This window comes from Nomascus leucogenys, chromosome 12, assembly GCF_006542625.1.
Source record: "Nomascus leucogenys isolate Asia chromosome 12, Asia_NLE_v1, whole genome shotgun sequence".
Classification (NCBI taxonomy): domain Eukaryota; kingdom Metazoa; phylum Chordata; class Mammalia; order Primates; family Hylobatidae; genus Nomascus; species Nomascus leucogenys.
Window position 1 is genome coordinate 65542306 of NC_044392.1, and position 17880 is coordinate 65560185.

General features: G+C 42.0%; 1 protein-coding gene across 1 annotated transcript in view; it reads left to right on the top strand.

Moving 5' to 3' along the window:
- The first annotated feature begins 2357 nt into the window (after positions 1–2357).
- SLC16A4 (solute carrier family 16 member 4) overlaps positions 2358–17880 on the top strand; it is a 28429-nt gene continuing 12906 nt past the window's right edge. Inside the window, exons 1-7 of the mRNA XM_003267938.4 lie at positions 2358–2537; positions 4067–4185; positions 10802–10934; positions 11958–12101; positions 12617–12778; positions 14383–14886; positions 16570–16781. Of these exons, the coding sequence (XP_003267986.2) occupies positions 4099–4185; positions 10802–10934; positions 11958–12101; positions 12617–12778; positions 14383–14886; positions 16570–16781 (1242 nt within the window). The 5' untranslated portion in view covers positions 2358–2537; positions 4067–4098. The remainder of the gene's footprint in view (positions 2538–4066; positions 4186–10801; positions 10935–11957; positions 12102–12616; positions 12779–14382; positions 14887–16569; positions 16782–17880) is intronic.

Genomic DNA, 17880 nt, shown 5'->3' on the forward strand with positions numbered 1-17880 from the left:
TACAGATGCCAAAATGTTAACTAGTATCCCAAAGGTGGCTTAAGAATTCTTTCTTCTTGCTATTAGGCCTCATTTGACTAACAAAAATTATTTTTCATGAACCAAGTACCAATAGTAGGTCCAATGTGCAGTCATCTTACATTATATATTGTTAATCCTCACAACAACCTTGCAAAATATTAGCTACACTTTAGAGTTTTAGAAACAGACAAAGAGAGCAAATTGCCCAGAGTCTACGGGCTTAAAAAATGATAAAACTGAGATTATCACCAAGCCTGCACTTCTGTTCATGTGCCTCTATGAAACATATGTTCGAAGGAGTTCATCTCTGATTACTTTGCTGCCCTCTTGGCCTCTATGAATGACTTCCTGTTCTGCTGCATTTCAAATCTGACCCCAGGCATTAGCATCAGAGTTCTCTATCAATATAAAGCCTATTATAAGACAAAGATGAATAGGAATATATATACACACATATATATGTATTGTTTACATAGTTTAGGCACAATGATTCACTATTATCATCTAAGGAATGGTAGGAACCCTCCTGAAATCTAAGTTCCCAGTTGTATGTGTTCCTATATGTATATATGTGTGTATATATATATATTCCTCTGTGTGTGTGTGTGTGAGAAAAATATATATAAAGTCTAGCCTCATTTCATCCTGTGATTAGAATTATAGATAGCTGGCCCATTACAGTGGTTTATGCCTGTAATCCTAATACTTTGGGAGGTCAAGATGGGAGGATCTCTTGAGCCCAGGAGATTGCAAACAGCCTGGGCAACAGAGTGAAACCCCCATCTCTAAAAAAAAAAAAAGAAAAAAAATTTTTTTTTAATTAGCTGAGCATGGTGGCGCATGCCTGTAGTCCCAGCTACTCAGGAGGCTGAGATAGAAGGATTGCTTGAGCTGGGGAGGTCAAGGCTGCAGTAAGCCATGATTATGCCACTGACTCCAGCCTGGGCAACAGAGCAGACCCTGTCTGAAGAAAAAAAGAAATCATAGCCCTGCTTTAAAAGAGCAACAAGTGTGCCACCAAAAAAATAAATAAATCAGTCTTGTTTACTAAAAAATGTTTTCAGGCTGGCCACGGTGACTTACGTCTGTAATCCCAGCACTTTGGGAGGCTAAGGCAGGCGGATTACCTGAGCTGAGGAGTTTGAGACCAGCCTGGGCAACACAGTGAAACCCCGTCTCTACTAAAATACAAAAAATTAGCCGGGCGTGGTGGTGTGCGCCTGCAGTCGCAGCTACTTGGGAGACTGGGGCAGGAGAATCGCTTGAACATGGGAGGCAGAAGTTGCAGGGAGCCGAAATTGCACCACTGCACTCCAGCCTGGGTGACAGAGTGAGACTCTGTCTCAAAAAAAAAAAAAAAGGTGTCTAGAGTGTATTCATAATTACAAACAGCTCTCTGAAAAGCATTTGCCTTCTCTCTTTGGGTTTTCTCCCTCTGCTGAATGTTTATTTGATCCCTGCCACCAGCATCATATAACTGCATAATCCTTCCATGGTTACACTTACAGGGCACCCTCCCAAACCACTAAGCTGTCCTTCTGCAAGCACTTTAATCAAAAAGTATTATAGAGTTTGATTTTAAGAACCTGAGAAGCCTCTTGCTTTTTAAAAAGGAACATGCATAAATATGTGCAGATTTTCCAGATAAAACTAAAAACACATCCTTTCGTCTAAAATATACTCTGGTTTAAAATCTGGAATATTGGTGTGGGAGATGAAAGACAATTTCCCATTTGACTTGTTTGTTTTGTTTTGTCTTATGTGGAGGGTAGAGTAGAGGGAGGAAGTGGGAAGAGAAAGTTGAATTATCCCAGTAATTTTCTAGGGGTCTCAGCCTTAACCATTTCCAAAATATAATAAAAAACAATCTCATTAAAATTACTACGAGCATACATCTTTTGCAGGAGGTGGTTGAGGTAATCAGGTCTCAAAAATGCAATTAAAATGGGGTCTGAAACCCCAAATTAATAACCAGAATCTTTAGTCAATATACAAAAGGCCACACGAATGGGTTGAGCTTACTGAAGATTACTGTTTGTGGCCCAGGAAATGCCTCTCTCGCCACCCATCCAGGAGTTTTATACTCTCCTGTAAAATAAGCATGTCGTGAGAAGTTCCCTGAGGAACTTTGAAGACAAGTGTATGAGAGCTCTGGAACCCCATCCCCCTGCTTTGAGCATAGTCGCCAAAAGGACTTTCCACTTAGTTTACTTCATGCTTGCTTTTGAGCCTGCGGCAAAAATATTCTACTTTCTGAGTGACTGTGGGTGGAGGGAGGGCCTGAGATGACATCAAATCACAGTCTTTCCTCCTCCCCTCAGGAAGTAAAGTCCACTAGCAGGAGGGCCTAAATCGTCTGAGCCCTCCTTGGCTCTTACAATGCTCACTTGTTTTCACAGTGCAGCAAAATGAAATGCCTTAGAAAAAGAGTAACATTCCAGAAAACGGTGTAATTTATTTTTCTTCCTTAATTGCCCCATCTGTGGAGGATTTCTTTGCTGAACACCACGTCAAAGGTAAGATGGGAATGGGACTGTGTGTTGGGTTGGTTTCTAGCGATGACTGGCATCTCTCCCCACCCAGCCTGCTCACCAGATGGCCATTCCACACACCCTGCCAGCTGACTTTCCTTTCCAGTTAGAAACAGTCAGCCTTCCACCCGACAGGGGAACTAATGAGTACTGTTCCCCCTTCCTCAGAACATTTACATTTTCTTTTTGCTATCATTCTTTATATATACTTGTTTATTTTACAGAACCGATTGGGAGAAGGTAGCATGGTGTCATGTTACTCCTGAATACTTTAGCATGTATCTCCTAAGAATATTCTCTTGTGGAACCACAAGATCACCATCATATCCAAGAGATTAACCTTGGTAGTGTTCTGTATTATACAGTCCATATTCAAATTTCCCCAATTGTCCCCACAAACTGTCTTTTACAACTTTTTTTTCTGATCTAGGATATATTCAATGAGCAGGTATCGCATTTCGTTGTCATGTCTGTTTAGCTCCAAAAATATTTACATTTAGCAAGTGTTTTCTAAGGAGAATTCCTAAACTCAAGGCTCCCCTTCCCTTTCTATTTCTCTTAAGAGTTCACGCAGAGGACCAGCAGGGTGACGCACAGCTTCTCCAAGAAACTGGCTTGCAGACCTTGGGGAGGGACACTGAGTACACTTCTAGGAGTGGCCACCCCACAGTCACTGAGGTCAGGCTTTCCAGGTAACTAAGTCCTTAGTTGCATCAGGCAGACTTCATCTGTAACTGAGGGGTTTAAAAAAAAATTACAAGTGGTTTTATGTCATAGGGAAAAAGGTTTTTTTGCTGTTTTGTTTTAAATTCCAACTTTTATTTTAGATTTGGGGGTACATGTGTAGGTTTGTTACAAAGGTATATTGTGTGATGCTGAGATTTAGAGTATAATTGAACCCATCACCCAGGTAGTGAGCATAGCACCCAATAGGGAGTTTTTCAACTCTCCTCCCTCCCTATTTTGTAGTCCCCAGTGTCTGTGGTTCCCCTCTTCACGTCCATATGTACCCAATGTTTAGCTCCCACTTATAAGTGAGAACATGCAGTATTTGGTTGTTTCTGCATCAATTTGCTCAAGATAATAGTCTCCAGCTGCATCCATATTGCTGCAAAGGATATGATTTTGTTCTTTTTTATGGTGGCTGTGTAGTATTCCATGGTGTCTATGTATCACATTTTCTTTATCCAACCCACTGTTGATGAGCACGTAGGTTGATTCCATGTCATTGCTATTGTGAATAATGCTGCAGTGAACATAAAAGTGCATGTGGCTTTTTGGTAGAACAATTTATCTTCGTTTGGGTATATACCCAGGAATGGGATTACTGGGTCAAATGGTAGTTCAATTTTTAGTTCTTTCAGAAATCTCCAAACTGCTTTGCACAGTGGCTGAATGGCTGAACTAATTTGCATTCCCACCAACAATGTATGAACGTTCCCTTTCAGATAAAAAGTTTAAAAGTTGAGATTAGTTTCTGGTCCACTGAATCAACTGCCTTGGATTTATCACAGGGATCTTCTGCATTTAAAATAGAAGAGGCATCATGCTGAAGAGGGAGGGGAAGGCCCGACCTTACACTAAAACCCCGGATGGAGGATGGGGATGGATGATTGTGATTCATTTTTTCCTGGTAAGAATTTGCTTTTTTCCCCCTTTCCTATTGCCTAAAATCAGGCTTTCTGGAGAAAGGCTCAGAGCTGCCTACAGATAAGATCACTTAGGAAAACTTTGGCATCTGACTGGAGGGGTGGGCAGGAACAAGGCCAGGAGCTGCCAGAAACTGCTAAAGTCAGAGGCCCATGCCGAACCCAGGAGAAAGCTGAAAATGCCCCTAGAGCGAAAGCAGAAATGTTCCTGGGCTGGGTGTGGGGGCTCACGCCTATAATCCCAGCACTTTGGGAGGCCTAGGTGGGTGGATCACTTGAAGTCAGGAGTTCGAGACCAGCCTAGCTAACATGGTGAAACCCCGTCTCTACAAAAATACAAAAATTAGCTGAGTGCAGTGGCGTGCACCTGTAGTCCCAGCTATTTGGGAGGCTGAGGCAGGAGAATTGCTTGAACTCAGGAGGCAGAGACTGAAGTGAGGCAAGATCGTGCCACTGCACTGCAGCCTAGGCAACCATGAGAGACTCTCTCAAAACAAACAGAAGTGTTCCTGAATCCAGTCATCTACTTTTCCTGTCTACCACCTTTTTTTTTTTTTGAGACAGAATCTCGCTGTCGCCCAGGCTGGAGTGCAGTGGCACAATCTCGGCTCACTGCAGGCTCCGCCCCCCGGGGTTCACACCATTCTCCTGCCTCAGCCTCCCGAGTAGCTGGGACTACAGGCGCCCGCCACCTCGCCCGGCTAATTTTTTGTATTTTTAGTAGAGACGGGGTTTCACTGTGTTAGCCAGGATGGTCTCGATCTCCTGACCTTGTGATCCGCCCGCCTTGGCCTCCCAAAGTGCTGGGATTACAGGCGTGAGCCACTGCGCCCGGCCTCCTGTCTACCACCTCTTAAAGCTGAGAATGCTCAGTCACAATCAGCAGTTCTGTACTGGCTGCATGGCAGTTAGGGTTTGGGGACAATCATACTTTTAACCATCCCAAAAGTAGCACTGGGAGGTGCTAAAAAGTGCTCTGGGGGTGGTCTCCCCAATTCAGCCCAGCATAGATAGAACACTGTGGGCACAGCCTCTTTCACTGATAAGGGGTGGGTACGTTTCCTCTGTTTGGCCTGCTCTCTACTTCCCAGTCCATCCCCACTAACTATAGTTTATGCTATCTATATTTCCGATGTGTTCGGAAAGGGAGGACATGGATTTTGAAGGGGGAGCCTGATTTTTCTCCTTCACCCATAAGCAACTAGACTAGGCATTCCATTTTTTAAATTAACTTCTTGCCCTCACCCTCCCAGGGGTTGAGGTGTGACAGTGGTGATCTCCATCATCAGCATGCCCATTCCAGAATGTCGGTGAATCCCAGCTATGCCCCACACAGCTCTCCAGAGTGGCACCAGCTGCACAATTCTTAAGTGTTTCCAGATTTCTATTAACTTTGAGAGGCATTCAAAAAAACACCCTTTTCTTGCTGACACTTCTCCCCTACTCAGCCCTACAGTAAGCAGCTCACAGGGAAGGGTAGCACAGGTTCTGGTGCCTTCTAATAATCCTATAGTTCACGTGCAGACAACTAAGAACTCTACAAATAGGATGGTGGGAAAACATCAGGCCTCCTCCCTAGTGCTAGAGAAGATAGGGGCAGAGGTCCCCAGCCAGGATTTATGTAATACAAAACTCCTAACACATAATAGTAGTACTTGCTAAACATTAGCTTCAGTACTAAAGAATGTAGAATCTCATTTTCCCCCCAGAAATGTTACTAATAGGGAAACTAAAGGATGCCCTAAGTCTGAGAGCCCTTCCTGTGGTCGGGCCACCTCTCTAAATCATAGGCTTTGCAGAATGTGCACTGTTGATGAGGATCTCTAATTCTCCTGCCTTTCTCCCCAGTAACCACCCTGACTTTTTCTACATTATCCTCTGAGGATAGAATGGCTTTTGACCAATTTAGTTGCTGATGAGAAAAACCATCTAATAACCAGATTAATAAACACTGTCCCAGTTTTAGGGTGTGATACTGCTTACTAAGCACAAAAAATGCACTGGATCCTCAAAATGTTATCAATAAATTCAGGGGCCAATCCCCCCACAGTTGTAATGTGGATACTTGAATGAGTGTGCTTTTGTTTCTGTATGACTTACAAGTGTTCTTTTCTATAACAGATGAGCTCCTAGTAAGTGAAAAATAACAATGTTCTTTGGGAGCTTCCTACTTAAAAAAAAAGAGAGAGAGAGAGATTCATTCTAACCAACTTACCACACTTTATATATTTGTATGACTGTTTTCTGTATTCAGTCTGTCTTACTAGACTGAATGTACCGTGGGGGCAGGGTCTATGTCTGCATTGCTCATGAGTATACGCTCATTACTGTAAGCCCAGTGCCAGTATACAGCCTGGAACATAGTAGGCACTCAGTAAAATACGTTGCTGGATGGATAGATGGATGAATTGATAGCTGCACATATTTATGAATAAACAAATAAGGATGAAGGGGATAGTTGATGAAACTGAAGAGACGAGAATGGCTCTTGAGGCTATGAGAAGCTAATGAGAAAAATTAAGCAGGGATGTGATAGATTTGCATTTCAGAGAAATATGATGAGCAGATGCTACTGAGAGGTCAAATAGGAGAGAAATAACAAGAGTCTATTGGTTTAGCAACAAAGAAGTCCTAATAACCTTGATAACAGCTAGTACAGTGGAGCAGTGGGGGCCAAAGGTAGTGAATTTTAGTTTTCAGTAGAGTAGTGGAATGACAGAAAGTGGAGATACCTAATAGACTATTTTTTACAGAAGCTTGCCTGTGAAGGTCAGGAGGAGCTAGGGTGATACTTGAAAGGGACACAGGATAAGAAGTTGCTATTAGATAAAACTAACTCTGACAATGCCTGGTGCCTGTATTGAAAATAAGTCACTGAGGCTGATCCAACTCCTTTCCCAAGACAATAATTAAAATGATCTAGTGAGGAGGCTCTTACTAGAGGTGGGGTGTGGAGGAAGGCCTGCTTAAGGCGTTCCTGCCAGGTTCAGCCCAATTAACTGCTCTTAAAGACAAAAAGAAAATGGGGGGACTGGAGAAGTTCTAGGGTTTCTGCTTTATTTTGGAGTGAGCCATTTACAATGTATGATGTGGACTCTGGTAACAGAACTGAAACCCACCAAGCTTGGTCTAAGACATGGGATTATGTAGAATAGTGCAGATTTATGTAGTCTGCTAAATTAACTAAGGAAAAGCTAGACCTTAGGAGAGATTTTTAATATCTTTGAGTCAAAACTGAAACAAAGTTGGAAGACTGCAAGTTAAGGGACGGGAAGCATGGTAGGTGCAAAGGCTCTGCCCTTGGTCTTCTTGATACACAGTGGACACGGACCCAGTTATTAGAGACAAGTCCTAACCATTCACTGCTGCTACACCCAGACACCAAGGACAGACCAGAGACGAAAAGCTCTGAACTGGGGGACCAGTAGCTAGCTAAATTTAGGTAGCTAAGAATATAGAGATCAACATCCTCTAGACACTGGCATAGAACCCACGTCCACAGAACAAAAGGAAATTTATTTTACAGAATGATGCATTGTAGTATTCGTTGCTCATGAGAGGACACAATCACTACATTATTATGAACTGAGAGAAGAAAGTCTAAGTCATTTGAGATCTGTGTATATTTTCTACCCTAATTTCTAGCCTGACAGAAGTGCCTTAGAGGAAAATTATGGTTATAAATTGCCTAAATGGGAGCCTGATAAAATGTCTTTTTAACTTTCGAATACATAGTCCTGGCGTTTATAGCACTGTTCATTCTAAATAAGTTTTGTTCCTTTTATCAAATCAGAATGGGAAAAAGTATATTAAGAGACTTCTTCCTCACCACTACCACTTTTGCAATTTCTGAGCGTCGCCAATAGTGATGGGGTAAAAAGAAGGGGGCAGGTCTTGACGATTATTTAAAAGCAGGGGCTGAGGGAGGTGTCCAAGAGAAAGCACCTCTCACTCAAATGAATGGGTGGATGGTACCAATAGAAAAAACTGAAAAGAGTAGGCATAGGATAAGGGAAATGTGAGTTTATGTTTGGACAAGTTGACCAGAAGTTATAAAGATATGGTAGACAATTAGGTGTCTGAAGCTCTCAGGAAAGCAGAATGGAAACCACAGTTAATTGTTTGAGTGTTAAGTGCCAAATATTAAGTACTTTATCAGAATTTTCTCAATTAATCTTCAGTCTTATGAGCTAGGTAATATTTTCATCCCCCCTAAAGCCTCCCCCATCATAAAAGAGGAAGCTTAACCTACGTGACGTGCGAAGTAGTTTGCCCAAGGTCACGCCCCAGTAGGAAGCACAGCCTGGATGCAAGTTAAGGCAGACTGATTGCAGAACCCTATTCAGCTACACCACCATAAGTATGCAGGTGGTAATTAAAACCTTGAGAATGAATGATTGTCCAGGAGCTGGTATTAAACGAGATGAGTACAGGTGGACTGAGAAAGTGGAATTAATGAAGGCTTAGTGGTTCTTTTATTATTATTAATTTTGAGACAAGGTCTCACTGTCGCCCAGGCTGGAGTGCAGTAGTGTGATCACAGCTCACTGTACCCTCGACCTCCCAGGTTCAGGTGATCCTCCCACCTCACCCTCCCAGGTAGCTGGGACTACAGGTGTTATACCACTATGCCCAGCTAATTTTTTGTACTTTTTGTAGAGATGGGGTTTCGCCACGTTGCCCAGGCGGGTCTTGAACTCCTGGGCTCAAGCGATCCACCCACCTTGGCCTCCCAAAGTACTAGCATTATAGGCAGGAGCCTTCATGCCCAGCTGGTTTTGTGGTTCATAAGCAATGCATGGCCAAGTTGAAAGCAGAAGTGGCCTTGAAAAGCCAACGCTACTGAAACAAGGAAAGGAAAAGGGGAAGCCAGGAAGACCCTGGAGACAGAGAGTACACATGGCTCCTGGGCTTTGAGAGTGAATGCAAACCCTGGCTAGGTTCCCCTCATAGACCCCTGTGGGATAAAGTATGACCGTTACTTAAAAACGGAAAGTAGGAATAGCACTTAACAGCCCCCTGGCTAACTACAATTCTGAGAAATAAAAGTTAATACTCCACAGAAAGAAAACTTCATCTCCAAAGCAGCAATTCTAGTGGAGTGCAGGTAAGGAAGATTAGGTGGGGCAGAAAGAAAAGGATGGGGCACCTGGCCCAACCTTAAGGTGGCCATACATCCCAGTTAATCCAAAATTAAGCACCCCTTTTCAGTCGAGTATCTCAATTTGGATGATACATTATATGGTCAACCTATTTATATATCAAGTGAAGGAAGGTACTCAGCTCAGCAGCAGAGTTAAATCAAAACTAATCTAAGAACTGACAGGAATAATTATTCCTCTTTTGGACAAACACTTTTCTCCCACAAAGGTAACTGGAATTAGCTGTCTTTAACAGATGCCACTGAGGGCAGTAAAAGAGTGCCGGGTCTAGAGTCAGTCTAATCTGGGTTCAAATCTCAGTTCCAGTACCCCTATTTTAAGCAACTTTTTACCTCTCTAAACGTCAATTTCCTGATCTTGAAACTGCTGTTGCAAAGTTACAACTGAGAAAATTATTACAGTGACAGAGATCTGACCTAACTAACTCCATCTTGCTTCTAACTTCCAAGCTGTCCTTGTTCATTCCCATGCGTAGGCTGAACTAACTTTGGGGGAAACTTAGTTGATAGCTTAACTTTGAAAGAGAAACTAACAGCCCTTTCCAAAAAAAAAACAAAAACCCCCAAAACAAAAAAAACTCCTTTTAACAGCCCTTTCCAAAAAAAAAAAAAAAAAAAAAACACCTCCTTCCTGACTGGGGACTTGGGGACTAGATTGCCTTTTTGCCTTTGTAGGACTAACAAATTAGCCATAAGATTAGAAATTATGGTTTAGGAGTCATACAGCTGGAGGCTACAAGACTGACCCTCCCCAAATTGCTCGGGGGATAACATCACTATTGTGAAACCTAAGATCAGTGCTTGAGATAATTTGCAGACCCTGCACTTGATGGATCAGCTGGCACCACCCAGATTAATAAACTGGCTCATCTGGTCGTGGGTCCCCCACCCCACTTCCACCCAGAAGTGACTCAGCCCAAAAGGGCAGCTTTGATAGAATTTCATCTCTGACCCAACCAATCAGCACTCCCAACTCATTGGTCCCCCACCCACCAAATTATCCTTAAGAACTCTGATCCCCAAAAGCTCGGGGAAACTGATTGGCATAATAAACTCCAGTCTCCTGCACAATGGGCTCTGTGTGAATAACTCTTTCTCTATTGCAATCCCTGTCTTGATAAATCAGCTGTATCTAGGCAGCAGGCAAGGTGAACCCATTGGGTGGTTTATTTGGTATAAATTATTTGGTATACAACATTGGCATGCCTATTCCAAAGCCATGAAATGAGGATTAAATGAGATGTTTCCATTTAAAATGCTTAGCTACTTTAAAAGGAATGACTTCCCCCATAAAATATAAGATGTATAATGAGGCTCAACCAATAAGGCAAACTGGTAAATAGTAGTAAGCTGAGGGAATCATAACTTCTAGTAGCTGTAATTGCCTCTGTAATGGCTCACTTACCACCTGAGTTGGACTCTGGTCTGCTTTGATTTAGGTGAATGTGTTTGTGATGGGGATGACCAAGACTTTTGCAATTTTCTTTGTGGTCTTTCAAGAAGAGTTTGAAGGCACCTCAGAGCAAATTGGTTGGATTGGATCCATCATGTCATCTCTTCGTTTTTGTGCAGGTATAAGGCTGGCAATAAGCTTGCTGTCTAAGGAGAAGAACCACAAGGGGCAATTCCAAGATTCCTATTCAAGACTGAAGCGTTTCTAAAATTCAGGTTCATTTACTGATATGTAACGCTGAGAAAGTAAGGAATTGCAATATTTAGCTTCCACTTGACTTAGTAACAAAGTTGGGAGAATCAGCATTCAAACAAAGAAAGCTGAAGAATTATTAAATGCCATGATTCAGTATTTCATGCATTGCCTTTCCAGTCTGTTAATGCCTTAATATAGGTTCAATGATTAAGGCCCTCAACCTGGAAGTTAGGCCATGAAGTTCTAGTTATCTAAGTGTACTCAAAACAATTTTATTTATTTATTTATTTTTTTGAGACACAGTCTCACTCTGTTGCCCAGGTTGGAGTGCAGCAGTGCACTCGGCTCACTGCAACCTCCACCTCCCAGGTTCAAGCGATTCTCCTGCCTCAGCCTCCCAAGTAGCTGGGATTAGAGGCGCCCACCACCATTCCTGGCTAATTTTTGTATTTTTAGTAGAGATGGGGTTTCACCATGTTGGCCAGGCTGGTCTCAAACTCCAGACCTCAGGTGATCTGCCCACCCTGGCCTCCCAAAGTATGGGATTAAAGAGCCACGGCGTCCAGCCCCAAAACGAACTATAGAACCAATTTCTCCTCCTTTTATTTGGAGCTGTAACAGGGTGAAAGAGCAGATAAGTGATTCAACCTTATTCTAGTCATTGAAAACTAGATGCAATCTTTTTGTGGAGGTTCTATAATGCATTTCAAAACACCTCCCCTCCAAACCTTATTTGCAATCAACATTTTCTTTTAAACTCCCCTTCCAAAAACTAAAATAGTGTGGGATTAGTGATATTAAGAAACCCGATATGAAAAATTTTTGAAGAATACGTAATACTTCAAAGTAAACAGTCCTCTTGCTTTCCTTGTCATTCATTTAAATCGCCATCAGAGGATAAGAGATGCCATTTCATATTTACTTAAGAATTGCCTTTCTTTCTTAAGGTCCCCTGGTTGCTATTATTTGTGACATACTTGGAGAGAAAACTACCTCCATTCTTGGGGCTTTCCTTGTTACTGGTGGATATCTGATCAGCAGCTGGGCCACAAGTATTCCTTTTCTTTGTGTGACTATGGGACTTCTACCTGGTGAGTCCATTGTTAATTATGTGACCATAGAAGGCCGGGAGTGGTGGCTCACACTTGTAATCCTAGCACTTTGGGAGGCCAAAGCGGGTGGATTGCTTGAGTCCAGGAGTTCCAGACCAGCCTGGGCAACATGGTGAAACCCTGTCTCTACTAAAAATACAAAAATTAGCCAGGCCAGTGGTGGCACATGCCTGTAGTCCCAGCTATTTGGGAGGCTGAGGCGGGAGTATTGCTTGAGCCCAGGAAGCTGAGGCTGTAGTGAGCCGAGATTGCACCACTGCATTCCTGTGACAGTGTCTGGGTGACAAAGTGAGACCCTGTCTCAAAATATATGTGTGTGTGTGTGTGTGTGTGTGTATCCATCCATAGAAGATAAAAGATGGAACAGGACTCTTCCCTTCTACTGTTCCTGGGTCCAAAAGGCCTAGTTGTATTATCTCGGATCCAGGAGATTATCTTTTCTGGTACCAAGCCACTTAATGTGACAGTGATTCTAAATTATGTTTTTCTTTTAGGTTTGGGTTCTGCTTTCTTATACCAAGTAGCTGCTGTGGTAACTACTAAATACTTCAAAAAACGATTGGCTCTTTCTACAGCTATTGCCCGTTCTGGGATGGGACTGACTTTTCTGTTGGCACCCTTTACAAAATTCCTGATAGATCTGTATGACTGGACAGGTAAGTCATTCTAAGTTTATTTACTATCAACTGTGCAATATTTAGCGTTCAGCTTTCTCCCTTTGAGAAATGGAAGTTAAGACTTTTAGAGCAATCAATTTCACAAGGTATTGCAAGAGAGGAAATGAGCAGAATTTCTAAAGTAAACATGCTTCTCTTCCCTGGAGAATACATATGCAAAAGAGATCTTGAAATACTTGCAGGCTTTGCCAGCTCACACAAGCCACTCAGAATTCACCATAGGGCTCAATGTCTGAGGAGATGAAGGGCATTCTGTGCAGCTGGAAACAGCTTGCAGTAAAAGCAATACTTCTGGGGAAACAAGGTTTCCCCCTTCCCCGCCCCACCCACCCCATCAAAAACACTCACTTTTCCCATTTTCCCTTTAAGACAAAAACCTGCATTTAAAAAACACCTCCCCCATCGGACTCACTAAAATAGATGAAAAAGAAACAAATACTTTGGCAAAGAGTATGTTCCTTAATAGTTTATATGTCAACTATAAATTTTCACAAATGAATAAAAAATGATTCATCTCACAATTTTCTTTGTAACTAAGACATTTGGATTAAAATAATCTTAAACTACTGGAAAAATATATGTATATGTGTGTATTCATATGGCTATTGCTATCTACATGGCAGTTTTGTTGAATCTTTCCTAACTATTCAGTAGTCTCATGGTGAATGGGACCAGCTGACAAACCCATGATAGGATAGCAGAACCTATAGCCCATTCTATCTTTGGAAGCACCATATAAGTCATAGCTTTGATCAGGACATGCTGAATGCAAGCAACTATTCAGCTTTAAAGGCAAGATTAGCATCTGTCATCTTTTAAGGAAGATCTAAAAAATATCATGGGATGAAAGGCTATCCATGCCTTCCTACCCCCGCTTTTTTTTTTGAGAGAGGCTCTCTCGCTTTGTCCTTCAGGCTGGAGTGCTGTGGCATGATATCGGCTCACTGCAACCTCCACCTCCCAGGCTAAGTGATCCTCCCACCTCAGCCTCCCAAGTAACTGGGACTACAGATGCACACCACCACATCAGGTTAATTTTTTTGTAGAGACAGGTTTTCACCATGTTGCCCAGGCTGGTCCTGGACTCCTGGGCTCAAGTGACCTGCCTGCCTCAGCCTCCCAAAATGCTAGGACTACAGGCATGAGCCATAGCACCTGGCCAGCTGTCCCCTCTTGTAAGGCTGTTTCCAAATGATTTCTTTCATCTTATTCTATTTTTTCTGTACCTAAATCTGTACTCTCACTTCAGGATATTTAAATTTTCTATTTAATTTTTTAGCATTTGAAACACCCTCCTCTCCCTCCAAACACTTGCTCCCCCCACCCCCCCTTAGCACAAATAGCCACCATCTCTCCTTTTATCCCATCTATTGGTGCAGCTTTCTGGTTTTCTATCTCCAAAGCACTACATTATTACATGGATACAGCAGTGTATATGACTAATAAGTCAAATCGGAGACAAAGTAATGTTTTCAAGAATTAATGGGCTATGCCAGTGGGGCCTCTTCTGAGCCTATGAACACAAAGCAGTATTGTGAACCGAAAGGCTATTTTTAATTGCTCAATCTCTCCCTCCTATTTAGGTGCCCTTATATTATTTGGAGCTATCGCATTGAATTTGGTGCCTTCTAGTATGCTCTTAAGACCCATCCACATCAAAAGTGAGAACAATTCTGGTACTAAAGATAAAGGCAGCAGTTTGTCTGCACATGGTCCAGAGGCATGTGCAACAGAAACACACTGCAATGAGACAGAAGAGTCTACCGTCAAGGACAGTACTACGCAGAAGGCTGGACTACCTAGCAAAAATTTAATAGTCTCACAAAATCAAAGTGAAGAGTTCTACAATGGGCCTAACAGGAACAGACTATTATTAAAAAGTAATGAAGAAAGTGATAAGGTTATTTCGTGGAGCTGCAAACAACTCTTTGATATTTCTCTCTTTAGAAATCCTTTCTTCTACATATTTACTTGGTCTTTTCTCCTCAGTCAGTTAGCATACTTCATCCCCACCTTTCACCTGGTAGCCAGAGCCAAAACACTGGGGATTGACATCATGGATGCCTCTTACCTCGTTTCTGTAGCAGGTAAGATAGCCTATGTCAGCCTCCTACCCAAAAGGAAAGATCAACTTAATTTTACAATTTATTACATTTTAATAAAAAGCTAAAGAAAAACAAAAGAGGAATTGTAGAAGGGCCAGAGAAAGTAAAATTTTCAAGGCTAGATGGAGCACCTGGGCATTTCCCTGGAAGAGATCTCTGTCACTGCACACAGGCTCCCCTACTAGACAGTGGACCCTAAATCAAGTCTTATTCATCTTCATATAACAGTGTTTGACACAACAGACATTATTTATTGGATAAATGCGGAAATTTCAAAAAGCTGATGCTCAGTGGCAATAGCCACTATAAGGAACAGAAAACCCCAGGTAGACAGCACAGTGCAGTGGCTCAAAGGATTGGTTCTGGAGCAAGACTTCTCTGGCTCAGCCTCCTGCTCTGTATTTCTTAACTGTGGGAACTTCAGCAAGTTACTTTGCTTCATGGTGCCTTCATTTCCTCATCTATAATATAGGGATAATAGTATCTACCCTCATAAGATTGTCAGGATCAAAAAAGCAATGCATGTAGAGTTCAGAATAGTGCCTGGCCTGTAGTAAGCATTCAATAATGTTTTATTATTTGTAGCTAAGGAAATTTTCCCCTTGAACTCATAGTAAAACAGATAAATATGACTTTTAAGGCTAGTCACTTATGGATTGTCTGATATTTAAAATAAGTTAAAATGTAAATTAAAAATGAAAACAACTAACTGGGCGTGGTGGTTCACGCCTGTAATCCCAGCACTTTGGGAGGCCAAGGCAGGTGGATCATGAGGCCAGGAGATCAAGACCATCCTGGCTAACGCAGTGAAACCCCATCTCTACTAAAAATACAAAAAATTAGCCGGGCGTGGTGGCGGGCACCTGTAGTAGCAGCTACTCAGGAGGCTGAGGCAGGAGAATGGCATGAACCCAGGAGGCAGAGCTTGCAGTGAGCCGAGATTGCACCACTGCACTCCAGCCTGGGCAATGCAGCGTGACTCCATTTCAAAAAATAATAAAAATAAATAAATAAATAAATAGAAACAACTATTTTAGTTGACTACTCATAAAACTGTTTAAAGACAGAATCCTTGATCTAGGAGAGAGGGATTTGGCCAGGTGAAATGGTCCAAAATATGATCTCCCATTTCCAGACTGCCTACATATTTTCAAATAAAAAGCATAAACTTTGGAGGACTTAATTCCTAAAACTTCATATGCAATTGAGTCCCAACATCTCCTTTTTAACAGAAGACTTATTTATACTCCAATCTTCTACAATATGACTTCCCCAAGACCCTGACCTGAAGGTCTGTCTTTTGGAAACTTCATTTTCTCACTTGCAGGACCTTAGACGAAGAGACTGCATGGCCTCGTGTGCCCAGGGTCCTCTGTAACCAGGGATTACCACTGTAGTGATGTAAGCTTTCCAAACACAATCAGAAAAAAACACGAACTACATGGGTCTTCTACACAACTCTTGCGGAGACTTTTTTGCTATTTTATTAAATGTATTTGGAATAGGTAAGTAAATAATAGAGCTTACTGGTACACAAATAAAATCATTTTTTTCCTCACATATCCTGGCCTCAGGATGAGGTCATATTACTTGGGAAATGATGCCGCATGCATTCACATTTTTCAAAGGGGCCAGGAAAATAAAAAGATTTCAATATTGTTCCAGGTATCCTTGAGACGGTCAGTCAGATTATTTCTGGATGGGTTGCTGATCAAAACTGGATTAAGAAGTATCATTACCACAAGTCTTACCTCATCCTCTGCGGCATCACTAACCTGCTTGCTCCTTTAGCCACCACATTTCCACTACTTATGACCTACACCATCTGCTTTGCCATCTTTGCTGGTGGTTACCTGGCATTGATACTGCCTGTACTGGTGAGTAGACACACTCATTAACATTGTTAAACCATTTAGTAAAAACAAGTATCAGTAACAATCTCCCCAAAATACATATTTTGTATTAATTTTGTAACTTAAAAAATCATTTCAAAGACCTTAGAAATTCTGCAGCTATATCCTGTCCAGTTACTCATCTTGTGTGTGAGAGGGGAGGGATGTTGAGAGGACTACCCACATGGGACAGGAATAAAATTAAAGCAAAAAAGGGATCAGCAGGATTCTTTTTTACTTATCAGTCTCCTAGATTAGGCTTGTGTTCACTTCTCTCCTTCAGCTCCAGAAACTTGTTTGGCTCCTTTTAAGACAATCTTAAGAGATCCCTGAGAACACTTCAATAGAAAAACGGATTTCCTGACCAGTGTGGTTTCTCTCTTGAAGTTATTGCCTTGGTCCTGTGTACTTTCACAGGGCCATTGTTTTATACTTCCTCTCCATTTTTACCCTAAACTGACTCAAAGTCCTCGACCCAGTTGGAACCAAAATACTTACGCAAACACTTCGGTGTTCTGGGAACCCCTGGGAATCTCATGGGTTCTCCTTAGAACCAGGTTCTCAACATTCTGGAACAGATTTCCTAGAAAACTTCTGTTCTATCAATATTAGCGTTTAAGTGCTACAAGTTATTATATGAAGCACAGGCAAAAATCAAGCTTCCTAAAGCTGAAATTAACTCCTTGTGATATCTGATTACTTACAACCAATGGTTGATACTTAGCCTTAGGGGATTTAAGAGTATCACCGTCTGGCCAGGTGTGGTGGCTCACACCTGTAATCCCAGCACTTTGGGAGGCAGAGGCGGGTGGATCACTTGAGCTCAGGAGTTGGAGACCAGCCTGGGCAACATGGTGAAATCCCATCTCTACGAAAAAAAAAAAACAATTAGCCAGGTGTGGAGGATAGCTTGAGTCTGGGAGGTGGAGGTTGCAGTGAGCCAAGATCACACCACTGCACTCCACTCTGGGTGACAGAGTGAAACCCTGTCTCAAAAAAAAAAAAAAAAAAGAATATCACTATTAATTCATATTGTAAATATCATTTCCTAATAGAGAAAAGCAGCAAGGTTTGGGGAAGAAGT